The sequence below is a fragment of the Canis lupus genome, chromosome 5 (assembly GCF_003254725.2).
Source record: "Canis lupus dingo isolate Sandy chromosome 5, ASM325472v2, whole genome shotgun sequence".
NCBI classification, from domain to species: Eukaryota; Metazoa; Chordata; class Mammalia; order Carnivora; family Canidae; genus Canis; species Canis lupus.
In genome coordinates this window covers 9,776,071-9,790,916 of record NC_064247.1, presented here as the reverse complement: position 1 = coordinate 9,790,916, position 14,846 = coordinate 9,776,071, and the positions used below count along the sequence as shown (strand labels likewise).

Here is a 14,846-nt window from a genome sequence, read left to right as displayed (position 1 = left end):
AGTCCCACATCGGGCTCCCTGAAGGGAGCCTGCTTCTCCCTCTGCCTGCGTCTCTGCCTTCCTCTCTGTGTGTCTCACAAATAAATAAAATCTTTTTTAAAAAGGCAACATTGTATTATCTAAAATACATAAAAATGCATGAAAGTATTAAATACACATAGTCCCACATTAAAAGTTGCAACATTATGGATTTTTAAAATTCTTCTTCCTACTGTATTTCTTAAATGTCTAAAACTTGTACACATTTCACAAATTGAAAGGAAAGGTTTCTAATGAAGAAAAAAATAATATCTTAACGCAAATTCCACTGAAATCCATTGGCCAGAGCAGCTCGAAAACTAAAGCAATGGTCATGCTTTCCCTTCCACAAGGTAGGATACGGGTATATGAAGGGGAATGGTGAAAATAAAGTCAGATCACAAAGCCTGCAAGGACAAAATACAGCTGGACAGCAAACAAATCATGCAATTGGCAAATAGATTGGGGGGGGGGGACGACAATCTCTTCCTATCACTCAATTTATCTTTTCTCAGGTTCCAAGAACCAGTCTATACTAGCAAAGATAGGATATTGTGTACATTTTGTAGGCTTACATATGCCTGGCAGTTTCCAAAAATAATTCTCGAGTACGTTTGTGAAAATACACTGGCTCCCCGAGGAGTTGCTCTATTAAGACCCTGCTAAGTCCAACAGGGGCAGCTTTCAATACGGAGGGACAAAAAAGAACTTTCATAAGGCTTCTCTGTGTTAAAACCACTTGGTCAGACCCTGTCATTATTTTTACAGTTATGAGAAATGAAATACCTGGATTACCCATTCAAAACCTCTTTTTTTTTTTTTTTGAACTCTGACTTTAAGTTACTTATACCCATTAGCATTACATTCCCCCCCCCAACCCACCCCTGTAATCCGTGGAACTTGTTTTAACTAGGTCCATATTTCCCTTTAACTCCACATACAACTCTAGAGGTCTACATCTTGAACCCATAACCGAAATCCTATTTTACATCAGTCAGAACACCTCACAGCTCACAACCCTCACGGGCTCCCATTATTCCGAGCAGTACAGAGCGTTAAACGGGAAAACCCGCGAGCTCCTCGGCGGCATCGCTGGAATAAGCACGACTACAAGCCTCTTTGCCTTGCAGACCTGAGCCTTTACCGATCAATAGGTCAATACTGCTTCCCATACGATTGTCTACACCCCTTATGTGATGACTTTGGATACCCCTTCGTTACCAAGTTAGCCCTAAATAAACACAGGTTATAGGTGCAGAAACCTATTTTCGGTTTCGTCAGGGAAACATCCAGACTGCCTACACTTGGTGCTCGTGTTCTTAAAACTGCACGTTTAGCGGGACACGGGGGGGCGGGGCTCGGCGGTGGAGCACGTGACCCTGGGGCGTGACCCTGGGGTCCCGGGATCGAGTCCCACTTCCGGCTCCCCGCGTGGAGCCTGCCTCTCCTTTTCTCACGAATAAATAAAATCTTTTAAAAAGCAACTGTGTGGTTAGACCTTGTCTTTCCTATTAGCGTCTGACCTGAAGGAGCAGAAGCCTTTTTTTTTTTCCATTCTGGTAAAAACCACGGCCTAATCGGCTCTCAGGAAACCTTTCAGGAGCGGACTGCACCGGGAAGCCCCGCGGTCCGGGTGTGGCCCTTGCGGGGACGGAGCGCGTGAGAGGCCCGCGCCGGGGAGACCGCGGGGTTCGCGGCGCCCCCTCCACACACACACCCGGGCCGGGAAGGCACACAGCCGCCCCACCGCCGAGACGTTCCCAGCCGCGCCCAACCCAGGCTCGCCGCCCCGGAAGTTATCCGCGGCGCCCTTACATCACTTCCGGGCAGGGCTCACTTCCTCCCCGACGCGGAAGTGCGGGGAGGCCCCGGGGCCGAGGGCGGCGGACGGAGCTTTGGTGCCGCCGTCCGCCTCGGGAACGTTCTGGAAGGCTAGATCCTGGAAGGCCGGGTCCCGGCAGCCCCGACGAGACGAAGCCGGCGCTCCTCGGCCTGGGAGCCGATGCCGGCCGCGCCCGGGAGGCCCCGTAGCGGGGCCGGACCATGAGCCTGCTGGGCGGCCCGGCCTCCTCGCCGCGCGCCCCGCTGCCGTCCAGCAAGGCCAGGATGAAAAAGCTCCCGAAGAAGAGCCAGAACGAGAAGTACCGGCTCAAGTACCTGCGGCTGCGCAAAGCGGCCAAAGCCACCGTGTTTGTGAGTCTGACCGCCGCTCGGCGCTTGTCCGCCTCGACACTCCTCTCCCTCGCGACGCGTCTCCGCACGGCGCTCCCCGGGCGGGGCGGCGGGCACCGCGGTGTCGGCTTGCGCACACCCGCTAGGCCCGCCCGCCGGGCGACCCCGGACGCCTTAGGTCGTTTCCGAGCCCGCTGCCTGCCTTTCGGAGTTGGTGAAGATTGAAGTGAGGAAGGTGGAGTGCTCGGCACCCCGAGGACGTGCCGGGGACTTGGCGGTCCTTGCCCCTCTGGCCGCAACGCTCTGGGAAAGGCGTTGGATTCTCAAGAGGACCCTAGAGGGAGGCACTGAAACCCAAAGATGATTTGCCCCGATCACTGGCCCCGGTTTCTCTACCACTTCCACTACAGAGCTTATTCCCAGGCACCCTGAATACACACAACTGACCCCTGCCCCAAGCAGGCCCGGGAAGCTTTCCAGTCATTTACCCCCACCCCCGCCCCCTTTTAATACCTTGAGCCTCTCTAGTGTCTCTGCTTGTTCTTCTGTTGTAGAGGCACTGAGTCTACCGACCGAGCGAGCTGGCCTGCAGGCCCCGGTCCGTGTTACGGTTTATCCCGGCTCGCCCAGGCCTGCCTGCCTCCGGGCTGGGAAGTCGGGAACCGAGTCCTCAGTCGCGCTTCCCACGTCTGAATCCCCCACCTTACCCTCTCCTCTCCACCAAAAGCTCCAACATTCTCTCAGCTTTTTGGGGGAAGCCTAAGGGAAGGTTTGGAAGTTAAACATTCTTTCCAGAAGCAATCACTTAGCACTTGCTGTGCGCTCTGGAGAGAAATGAAGGAAGTAGAATGAAGAGGACTTGATACTTCATTGGCCATTCCCTTTCTTTTATGCCCTCCCTACATGTCAGCGGTACCTAAGGTCTAGGTTACCAGAAGGAGGTTGGTTCCATCCAGTACTGGAAGCAGGCTTTGTGGAGAGAAGGGGGTGCCGCTTTGAACATTCAGAGTGCGAGGTCTCCCCTGGGGAACATCCAGAGGAGAGTGTGTCCTTTACAGCTCATGCTTGGCAAACAGATTGCATCAGAAAGACAGATGATTCTTGAGTACCCATGAGTAGATTACGAAGTTTAAGAATTTTGCATATTACAGTGGATTTTGTTCTACCCAGGTCTACTCTTCAGGGTTCATGTAGCATGAGATGCTTTGGGTTACATTGGTTTTGTGAGCTCCCCAAGAATCAAGGCACTTGGGAATGGACATTTCTCATATTTGGAAGGATTAAACTTAAGCCGTATGCCCTTTTCTCTGCCAAAGGCTACCCTAATTAGGGTGATCATATATCTTGGTTTGCCTAGGGCAACCCTAGTTCTACCACACTGTACTGGCAAAATAATTACCAGCATCCCCTTTTCATTCAGACATGTCCCAGTTTTAGTAAGTTATATAATTACCCTGCCCATAGTGGAACTTGACTCTACCTTTAAAAAACTTTTTAAAGTTTTTAAAAGCTGTACATTGTTTTAAAAGTTTGTCTGCAAGGTAGAGTAGCTCACCCAGCAATATAGACTATTTTGATTTGAATTATAGCTCCTCTTGGCGTGCCTGGGTGGCTCAGTTGGTTAAGCATCTGACTCTTGAGCTCAGGGTGGTGAGATTGAGCTCAGTATCGGACTCCTCACTGGGCATGGAGCCTGCTTAGGATTCTCTGCTCTTTCCCTCTCTCGCAGCCCCTTTCCCCACACCCCCCCCCCCCCGATCTCGTTTGAGCTCTCAAAAAAAAAAGAAAAAGAAAAGAAATACAGCTCCTCTTCCTAGCATAATACTTTGATCTTTTATTCTTTTTATGTGATTTTATGCAAAAATTTTTCTTAAAGGAAAATGCTGCTATTTGTGATGAAATTGCTCGTCTTGAGGAAAAATTTCTTAAAGCAAAAGAAGAAAGACGGTGAGCTGCCTTCATTTTGTGTTCAAAATCACATTTTCAGTGATTGATACAGTGTTACTGTTTTGGGAATTTTTTCCAGTAGAATTTTTGTGCATTATACGACCCATTGGCTACTGATCAAGTACAGAGAAACTCACAACCGCTGGTACTGGTTCCCATTTACCCAAGTCATGTTGGACCCTGGGGATGAGACAGCTCCTCTGTTCATCTTTCTGACATGATCCTCTTGCCATATCTAATAAGCTATCTTCTTATAACTCTTCAATTATAAAAGAGAAGGGATAAAAGAAACTGCCTCTCATTCCATAAATACTCAGTATGTACTACTCTATGCAGACCACAGTCTGTATATAAAATATATACATAAGCAGGTCATGGTATGTGCCTTTTGGAAGCGTAACACCTTTCAACATCCAGGTAGAGGAACACTCTAGATGCAATAGAGATAAGCTACAGTCCTCTGTATGGCTCCTTGACATATTGTCCTCTGGAGCTTCATTATTCCCTGGGTCCAAGAAGAACTTTATTTTTATGAGTGTGATAATCTTTGTGTATAATTCTGGCTTTTCCAGCACTTGAGTAAAATATTGAACTGATATCAAACAGAAGTTCATACCTCTGCTCCTTTTCCTTCCCAAACTCAGGTATTTGCTAAAGAAGCTCCTCCAGCTTCAGGCTCTAACTGAAGGGGAAGTACAGGCTGCAGCTCCTTCCCACAGCTCCAGTTTGCCCCTGACTTATGGTGTGGCCAGCACTGTGGGAACTATACAGGGAACTGGGTCCATTTCTGGGCCCAGCACTGGGGCTGAGGAACCATTTGGGAAGAAATCCAAGAAGGAGAAAAAAGAAAAAGGCAAAGAGAACAACAAACTGGAAGGTACCTTGGGGAGAGGATATCAGTTGCCCCAGTGGCCCAATGACTGTTGACAAAGAACTGGTACTAACATGACCACAGATATACTCAAACTCTCATCTGGTCCTTAAGCAGCTCTCCTAGCCCTCAGAAAGCAAGTATATCAGAGCTACTTTGGGTGAAGGAATTCTAGACAGACCTGGCTAAATATGAAGAGAGCAGGCTAAGGGCCTCCCCCCTGCTCCCACACTTCCAGGTCTCTGGGATGCCTTCAGTTCAGTCTTTCCTAGAGGCAGGGAAATGGGCTAGGTGGCCTCTTGAGCACACGGATGGCTTGGGAAATTTCTGATCTGTTAAATAAAGTAAGAGGCCTTAAAAAGTGCAAGCCTTTTAGGTCCTCAGCACTAATGTTAAAATTAGCCACTGCCAGGTGGGTGGGTTAGAAAGATACTCTGGGCTTTTGGGGAAAAGCCCCCTGTGCCCATTCAGGGAGTATATAGAACCAGGATTGGCTTATGGCTCTTAGCATTCACGTGTCAATTTTTCCCTTCCCCTGAGCATTGGGAGGGACCTAAAGTGGGTGACCCCAGATTTGCGTTTCAGTTCTGAAGAAAACATCCAAGAAAAAGAAAATGGAGGGAGGTGCTCGCAAGCTGGTTCAGCCCATTGCCCTGGATCCCTCAGGACGGCCTGTGTTCCCCATCGGACTGGGGGGTCTAACAGTATATAGCCTGGGGGAGGTGAGTGAGACCAGCGATACATAGAGAGGAGAATCAGAAATACGGGAATGGGGTTGAGCCTTCCCTCCCCGTTCCCATTAGCCGGAGTCCCTTGCTGATCCAGACCAACCCCAGAAAACCTCCAGTCCCTAGGAAACCAGGTCAGTTTTGTCTACTGCCCAGCCTACACACTTTCTCTCTGTGATTCAAGTCATTCTTTGCAACCCCAAAATGGTCTCAAGGGCTACTACACACAGTACACTGGACTTCTGAATTCTCCAGCGACCTTAGTCGCAGATTCGGGGAATCTCTCTTCTAGATCATCACCGACCGACCTGGCTTCCATGATGAGAGTGCCATCTACCCTGTGGGCTACTGCAGTACTCGGATATATGCCAGCGTGAAGTGCCCAGACCAAAAGTGTCTGTATACCTGTCAGATCAAGGATGGTGGCATGCAGCCTCAGGTACCCACTCTCCTTATGACCGCTGTTTTTCTTTTCTTTGTTTTTATGTTTTTTTGGTTTTTTTTTTTTTTTTTTTTTTGAGAACCTTCTCTGTGACAGCCACTTATGGGTATTACCTGTTTTGACACTTAAGCACATACCGTACAGTCACCATTTGAGTAACCCCAAGATGCAGAAAAGCGATTAGCTCTAAATCAGACATTTGCTAATAAGTGCTTGAGCTGGTATTCGGATCTATATCTGTCTGGCTCTCATAGTGACGACCTTTCCTTTGAACCCTGCTGCTTGTACTGTTGCTATGGTAACTGTGTGAGGCTAAACAAGCCTATATACAGGAAAGACTAATTTGATACTCTGCCATTTCAGAGGACCAGGATGGGGGTAGCAAAGATGGGGGTGTACCTATTAGTTTCTGGTTGCACACGCTCTTAAAGACCTGGAAGATGTGAACCTTAGTTTTGTAAATACCTTTGTTCATCCTTCCCACTGCTACCAATTCAAGGCAGCTGATTTTCCCCACCCATCACCTCTGATCATTAGGAAAAAAATAGACCATTTTCAAAGCTCCAGGCTTCAATGTCTGATGTTACAGATCACCAGAAAGTTGGGTGGAAGGAAGTAAAGGCAAGGAGGGGAACCTTTGAGCAGAAGCTGAGAGTCAGCCTGATGCATGTGGATAATACTGCAGCGCGCCTCTCCTGGTTAGAGCGTTGTTAGATACAGGTGACTGTTTAAATGACCTGGCCACTGCAGGAGTTCTGTTTAGAAAGTATTCTAACAGAAAGACTCCTTGTAGCAATAGCCCATATTTATAACAAATTTATAAATTCACTGCAAATGTAATCAAAATTCTAATAAGATTGTAATGGATATTGACAAGCTGATTCTTAATTTCCTCAAAGACAAACTGCTGAAATATTTCTGAAAAGAAAAGTTTGTAGGATTTTAAGTATCCCCCCCCCCTTTTATTTTTAAAGCTTATTAACCTCTCTAGACATTATTTTCAGGTACATCATGAAATTTAGTTCTTTCTTTTTCCAACTAACATGAAGTAATCTCTAGTGTGCATATAATGCATATAATATTTCAGTATGCTTCCAGATGATTCTTTTTCATCTCTGTAAATGCTAACAGGACTTTTAATTACTTTAGCTTTATAGAATGTTTCATACTATATGTTAACAGAAATATAGAAAAATATTTTTATAATCTTAAAGTGAAGTGAAAGCTTTTCTTTAGTAGGGCATGAAATGTAGACGTCATAAAGGAAAATAGTAACATATTTGACCATTAAAAATATAATGAATGACAAAAGACCTGATAAGTTAAATTAAAACTCAAGCAAAAAAACAGGAAGAAAATATATAACTGTGGATTAATATCCAGATAAAGTGTTCCTCTGGTAAAATGCAAAAAGCAATCAGAACAGGTATTTCATAGAAACAGTGCAGATGGTTGGGTTGGTAAGAACAGACCTCATTAACAATTAGGGAAATATAAATAAAAAGGCCCTATTTGGGGACGCCTGGGTGGCTTAGCAGTTGAGCCTCCGCGTTTGGCTCAGGGTGTGATCCCAGAGTCCTGCGATCGAGTCCCATATCAGGCTCTTTGCATGAGGCCTGCTTCTCCCTCTGCCTATGTCTCTGCCTCTCTCTCTGTGTCTCTCATGAGTAAATAAATAAAATCTTTTTTTTTTTTAAAGGTTCTATTTTTCTCCTAGGCAAACAAGAGAGAGATTCATAATATTTAGTGTTGGCCAGGATATAGGAAAACAAGTATGCATTAGTACAAGTGAAAATTTTCAGTCTTTTGGAAGGCTATACTGACAAATTTAATATGTGTGTCCTTTGACCCAGAATACTGCTAAGTATTCAAGTATTTCCTAGAGAAATGTGCAAATGCTAGTAAAAGAGTTAATATATAAGTTATATAACTTAACTGTACATAATGGCATGTATGCAATGGCAAGAAAATAGGAATAGCTGAAATATGCATCAGTAGGAGAATAGATAAAAATTAAGATTTATCCACCTCGTGTATATTATGTAGCAGTTAAAAGAATGAAGTAGAGTTATACATACAAACAGGGAAAGCTAGTAGATTGTGGACTTTTATTTGCTCTTTGTCCAAAATAGTATAGTGCATACAGTATAAAAGATTGGCATCAAAGTGACCAATACCAAACAAGAGAGCAGCCCTGGAATAACCAAAGAAAACTGTCTGTGTTTTTTTCATGCATGGCTGAGAAGTAGACACAAACCATTAAGTGTCTTCAGTTTGCAGGGTAGGTCATTGGTTGAAGTAACAAAACTGCTGACTAAAACTCACAAGATAATGATTATTGACAAAACTGAAAGAGCTCTAAAGGGACACCTGGGTGGCTCAGTGGTTGAGTGTCTGCCTTTGGCTCAGGGCATGATCCCGAGGTCCTGGGATCGAGTCCTGCTTCAGGCTCCCCATGGGAGCCTGCTTCTCCCTCTGCCTGTGTCTCTGCAATTCTCTCTTTCTGTGTGTCTCTCATGAATAAATAAATAAAATCTTAAAAAAAGAAAGAAAGAGCTCTAAGATTTGACACAGTAAAATTGAAGTGAAAACTGCAGAAGAAAACTAACAGCCGCAAAAACCATACTCAGGAGACTAGATTTGGGATTCTAAAAAATGATTAATAATGCACATGATAGTTTGAAAATATACAGAAAAGAAATTAATTCTGTTTGGAATAATTTGGTTAAAGTAAACATTTTTTAAAAACTAGGTACTGTTTTGGTTTTCCTTTGGTTTTTCTTAAGTTTTAATTTAAATTTCAGTTAACATACACTGTGATGTTAGTTTCAGGAGTAGAATGTAGTGATTCATCAGTTCCATGAAGTACCCAGTGCTCCTCACAAGTGCCCCTCTGACTCCCCATCCCCCATCTAGCCCACCCCTTGCCTGCATCCCTCTAGCAGCCCTCTTTGTTCCCTCTAGTTAAGAGTCGGTTCTATGATTTGCCTTTCTTTATTTCACCCTGTGTTCATCTGTTCTATTTCTTAAATTCCAGGTATGAGTGAAATCATGTTATTTGTCTTTCTCTGACTTCTTTCACTTAGTATGATACATTGTAGCTCTGTCCATGTAATTGCAAATGGCAAGAGTTTATTCTTTTTCTTTATCTATCAGTCTCTGGACATTTAGGCTCTTTCCATAATTTGGCTATTGTTGATAATGCTGCTATAAATATCAGTGTATTTATACCTTTAAATCACTATGTTTTGTATCCTTTGCGTGAATACCTAGTAGTGTAATTGCTGGGTCACAGGGTAGTTCTTTTTTTTTTTTTTTTTTTTTTAACTTTTTGAAGAAACTCTGTACTGTTTTCTGTTGTTTCCTGTGTTAATTTTAAAAGCTATTCTGACGGGTGTAAAGTGATATCTTATTGTAGTTTTGACTTGTATGTCCCTAAATGATGAGTGATATTGAGCATCTTTTCATGTCTGTTAGCCATCTGTATTTTCCTTTGGGAAAATGGATACTGTTTAACCAAACTTTATAGATCACTAGTCAAGGAACTTAATTGGCTAAGAACTTGTTACAGAAATATTTTCTTCACAAAAATTCATAAAACTTGTAGAAAACTGGTCAAGGAGTTAAGATGGCTAGAAAATATATGTTATAAAAATACTTCCTTGGCAGAAATTCCTCAGTATTAGTATAGTTTTGATTAAAGGGTTTATATATATTTGTGTGTATTTATATATATATATAAAAATTATGTGTGTGTGTGTGTATATATATATACACACACACACACACACACACACACAAACTCTCTCAAGGAATTTTGCAATTCAAAAAATAAATGATGGTTGCAAGAAAAAATGGCCTGTGTTCCTCCTAAACATTAGAGTTAACCTAAGATTACATGATGTTATTTGATCTCATATATTTCTAAAATACCATTTGTGGGGCATCTGGGTGGCTCAGTCAGTTGAGCATCCAACTGTTGATTTTGGCTCAGGTCATGATCTCAGGGTCATGAGATGGAGCCCTGAGTCAGGCTCCCCCTCAGCAAGGAGTCTGCTTCTCTTTCTCTCTCTCCTTCTGCCTCTCCCCCCACTGATTCTTTCTCTCTCTAATAAACCTTTAAAAATAAAAAAGTAGGGGGGCCTGGCTGGCTCAGTCACTTAGTGTCTGCCTTCTGCTCAGGTCATGATCTCAGGTCCTGAGATTGAGCCTCGCATCGGGCTGCATGCTCGTGGGGAGCCTGCTTCTCCCTCTCCCTCTGCCTCCTACTTCCCTGCTTGTGTTCTCTCTCTGTCTGTCAAATAATGTCTTTTTTAAAAAATAAAAAATAAAAATCATTTGTACTTACAGATATAAGTAAGTGGATAGGAAAGGTAGTAACAAATTAAGTGTTGACTTGTGGAGAGCAGTCAAGTAAGGTGTATTGCACCAAAACAATCAAAGGACTTTGTTTTCTTGGACTGAATTTTTAACAGCCCTCTAGGAAATTGTGCCCACCTTCTAGTATCATATACATCAGCTTCAAGATCTAGAGTGAAGTAGTAGTTGTAGGAGTAATAGGTCTTTCTACTATTTCCTCCTTCATGGTTGATCTCATTGCCCTTTGGTCTTTCTCAGTTTGAAATTGTTCCTGAAGATGACCCTCAGAATGCCATTGTCACGTCTTCTGCAGATGCCTGTCACGCAGAACTGCTCAAGACCATAAGTGCTGCTATGTAAGTTGAAACTCGAAGACAGTCTGAATAGATCACTTGTAGAATGAGACTTTGTTTTAAATGTACGGAAATCCTATATTTATAGAGCGCTCTCCTGTATCCTTTAGATTTCTTACCAGAAATCCTTTGGATTTCTCCAGAGTATCCAAGTCAAGAAAGTTTGTTCTCTGCACTCATACCCACATTCCATTCCTGAACCTTTCTCATCTCCCTCTAAACTTTTAAACTACAAATCCTCCCTTTCCTTTTTAGGGGAAAACTAATGCCCAACCTGCTTCCATCTGGAGCTGACTTTTTTGGGTTTTCTCATCCAACTATTCACAACTTGATCCAGAGTTGTCCAGGAGCTCGAAAATGCATCAAGTAAGTGTGGTCAAATCCATTCCCTTGAGAGAAGTCCTGTGATGAGTGGGTCAGGGACCTAAGCTGACAGTTACTGCGTTGCTTATTCTTACACTTACTGAGCTGCTTCTATGTGCAAAGCATGCTTGCTCCCAGCCGGCGCACCTCAGTATTAGTCCCCTTGGCCTCAAGTGAACAGGAGCCAGTACCCCACTGTACTTGAATTACCATTTTCTGTGAGTACCATGAGAGCAGAAGGGTTTGGATGTCTTGCAGAATGACATGTCCCTAAAGGCACCTGTCTTCTCTAAGTTTCTTTGTTAATATGATTTTTAGATATATCTACGGGAGAAAATACCTGATCTGGAAGTAAGAACAGGTCGTTACAACTAACAGACAGCTCTTGATAACGATACCCTTTGATCTCGCAGTTACCAGTGGGTGAAATTTGATGTGTGGAGACCTGGAGATGGGCTGCCGCCCCAAGGACTGCCAGAGGATGATCCAACTATAAGCTTCGAAGCCTTTCACAGACAGGCATTTGGTGAAGATCATGTTGATCCCATCCTGCAAGGTAGCTTCATTTTACCTTTCCGGCTTGAAAATTGTTTTTAGGCTGCCCCCTGCTCTCCAGAGTTGACTAATCCAGATAGCTGGCCAGTAAGTGATAGAAACTTCCACCGCCCCAACGGCAGAGTCCCAGGCTCAAGGATGGGCTGCCCCACCAAGCTCTCCAGCAGTGCTGGCGGCAGTCACAGGGAGCAGCTGCCATCAGGCTAAGGCAGGGCCCCCGGAGAAGTTCAGCTTTCTCATTTTCTAACCTAAATACGACCACATGGAGCTCCAGGGGAGCGTTCACGGTGCAGGACTAAAATTTCAAATGAAGTGAAGGGGACCAGGTCATGGCCTTGGTCCCACCTATGGTCAGTGGATTCCCGGCCACAGAAGCGTGGAATGATCAGGGAGTCTGGCACTGAGTCATAAAGGGAGAGTCCTGGACTGGAAATAATAGAATTAAAATTCTCACTCTCTAACATATAACCCTAGCCAAGTCACTTACTCTGTTTTGGCCACGATTTTCTTACAAAGTTCTGTCCTGTCTTAACAGACGAGGGCAAAATTCAGCTGGCAGATTTGTAAGGGTCTTAGGAATTGTAAGGACGTACTACATGCGTCTGATCAGTCCCCTGAGATTCCCAGGCAGCAGTGGAACTGAAGGAATGTTCTTCTCCAGGATCCTTGGACCTTCCAGAGCTTCAGCCCACACCCTTCGTGTCCTCTTACCAGCCCATGTTCCTGGCACACGAACCCCTGGCGGACACTCACCTACAGCACCTGAACTCTCTGTCACAGTGTAGCCCAACGCAGTCTTCAGACTGACCAGGAAGGGGTCATGTCCCACATCATTTAACTTAAGACTCCAAATGTGGAAGAAGACAGCAGTTCGGGAATGAAGGAGACAATTAACACATTGTCATGGACATTCCTGTGCCGACAGTATTCCCCGGGAAAAACTGCAGCTGCTTTATTTTTAGCAATAAATTTCTCTTTACAAATCTGCTTATTTTCATCTTCTTATAATCGGGATTTTTTTTTTTTTTTTTTTTTTTTTTTTTTGCTTAGCTCTGCCTGAGGTAGAGTAAACTTAAGTGTTCTATAAGCCAGAGTGCGAGAAGGCTGCGGACTCAGAAGGGAGAGGCGGGAGTCTAACAGCCCTCCACCCGGATTCTGACCCTAGCTCCAGGAACGACGGCCCAGCCCCTGCCACCCAAGCACCTGCTTTATTTTCACGTCCGTACGATCCCAGTCCAGTGCTGCTTATCCCCAAGCTGGAGAGGCCCGGCCAAGGCACACCGTTCATCTTTATCATCACACGTCATCCTTCAAGGGAATCAGAAAGTCCTCTGTAATCCTGTCTCTCCCCTTTGCCATTCCTTATCTGAGAACATGCTTGTAGCCGAATACCTTGAGTCCACACAATACCAGATCCAGCGTGATGGGGGGGGGGCGGCTCCCATCCTGCAGGGCAGACTCGCCCAGTCACTTCACTAGCCGGGCAGTAACATGACTGGTGTTCTATGCAACCGAATGTGCTGGCCCTGCTTAGGGCACTGAGGGAGAGGCTTACCACCTCGCCTGACCCGGACCACTGGCAGTACCACGTGGGCTGCCCTCGCTGTCCGTCCTACCAGGTACCAGGGCCAGATGGAAGGAAGCAACGGAAGGACCCCCCCCCAGAGGGGGAAGAACGGGGAAAGAGTGGTGACAGTTGTCACTGCGCTGCAGTTCCTAACTGCTGACTGGGGACAACAAGGGGGTTCTTGTTTCCTAGGAGTAGGTGCATCAGCGGAGGGAGGGGGCAGACAGCCACACTGGCCACGGAAATACCAGAAACGAAAGTAACTGCTATTAACTTTCTGACTCTTAACTATAGACTTTTTATAAGTTTGTGTAGCTTTTACAGTACAAAAAAAGTAAATAAAATTTGGATAACAGCAAACCTGGGGTATAAAAGGGATTACTCAAAGCTGTTAATGCTTCCATGTTTTCCTTTGTTTGCTGTGTATGTTGGCTAGACACGTGCACTTCCACAGAATGGATACCTGCTGCTTTTACCATACAGCAGATATACTGTATTACATACAGTCTGAGTAAGACACATAAAGGTGAGCCTCCTTTTAAGAAAGACATTTAAAAAATTTTTAAATAAGTTATTGTGCTGTTTGCTTTGGTAAGAGTATTTACTTTTTAGCTTTCCTAGAAGAGTGGTTTTCAAACTAGAGATCCCAACCCATTGGTTTTTCCTAAACAGGGAGTCAAGACCTCTATTTTTTCAATTAAATAAAACACTTAGAACTTAGTAGAATGCATCACATGCCAAAATGTTGAAACTTGTATGTGTATGTGTATTTACATTAAAAAATCACATGCATCCATATGAAGGGGGTACATGAAATAAATGTAAAACCTTTTTTCTACAGGTCATTTTAAAAAACTTGAACCCTCCCCCCAGTATACTTAACACATCTTTTCATCTCTTGGATTGTTAGAGATTCAAATCTGACAATATCCAGTGTCAGTGGGATTGAGGCTAAATGGCACCATAGCTTAGTGGGTCTGTAAACCATTGGACCCTTCAGGAGAGTTAAGCTGCAGTTATCAAAATGTTAAACGTATTTATCCTTAAAACTGTTACTCCACATTAAGGATCCTGAGGAGGTAAGCAGACTATGATGTTTGCCTGTAACATTCATCACAGTATTCATTTTAGCAGGGAAAAATTGGAAAAAAAATCTCTATGTCAACTAATGGAAAATTGGTTAAAGTATGGGGCTCCCGCAAACTGAAACACTTAATCTAACTGAATAATATTCAGTTTACGTAGGAAAATTATTTTGCTTGAGTAAGTAAAAAACCGATTATAAAATGATACAACGTGTAGTGTGTAAATATAACCCAAGCAAATCAAGTGAATGTTTACCAAAATATTAAATGTTTTTTGCCAAATGGTGAATTTTGGGGTGATTTTTACTTGTTTATACTTTTTGTTAGTGTCCAAATCTACAATAATTGTAAATCTCATTTTTTGAATGCTAAAAAGTTATTCAGCC

At 44.1% G+C, this 14,846-nt stretch overlaps 1 protein-coding gene across 3 annotated transcripts; it reads left to right on the top strand.

The window, feature by feature from the left end:
• The first annotated feature begins 1,851 nt into the window (after positions 1–1,851).
• Positions 1,852–14,749, top strand: TBRG1 (transforming growth factor beta regulator 1). Of its 3 annotated transcripts, none has more exons than XM_025465117.3 (9): positions 1,852–2,211; positions 4,067–4,137; positions 4,782–5,014; positions 5,594–5,730; positions 6,029–6,175; positions 10,796–10,893; positions 11,146–11,256; positions 11,667–11,809; positions 12,344–12,482. In XM_025465117.3, exons 1-9 carry the CDS (start codon positions 2,062–2,064, stop codon positions 12,373–12,375), a joined length of 1,122 nt encoding a protein of 373 aa, XP_025320902.1. In that variant the 5' UTR covers positions 1,852–2,061; the 3' UTR covers positions 12,376–12,482. The 3 variants fall into 3 exon arrangements, with proteins under 3 accessions (XP_025320902.1, XP_048965777.1, XP_025320901.1); XM_025465116.3 differs by having other exon boundaries at positions 1,855–2,211; positions 12,470–12,791; XM_049109820.1 differs by lacking the exon at positions 11,146–11,256 and having other exon boundaries at positions 1,853–2,211; positions 12,470–14,749.
• The last annotated feature ends 97 nt before the right edge of the window (positions 14,750–14,846 follow it).

Coding starts and splice junctions, on each gene's coding strand:
- TBRG1 (XM_025465116.3), top strand. CDS start 2,062: ATGAGCCTGCTGGGCGGCCCGGCCTCCTCGCCGCGCGCCCCGCTGCCG. Junction 2,212..4,066: donor CGGCCAAAGCCACCGTGTTT/GTGAGTCTGACC, acceptor TTTTTCTTAAAG/GAAAATGCTGCTATTTGTGA. Junction 6,176..10,795: donor ATGGTGGCATGCAGCCTCAG/GTACCCACTCTC, acceptor GGTCTTTCTCAG/TTTGAAATTGTTCCTGAAGA.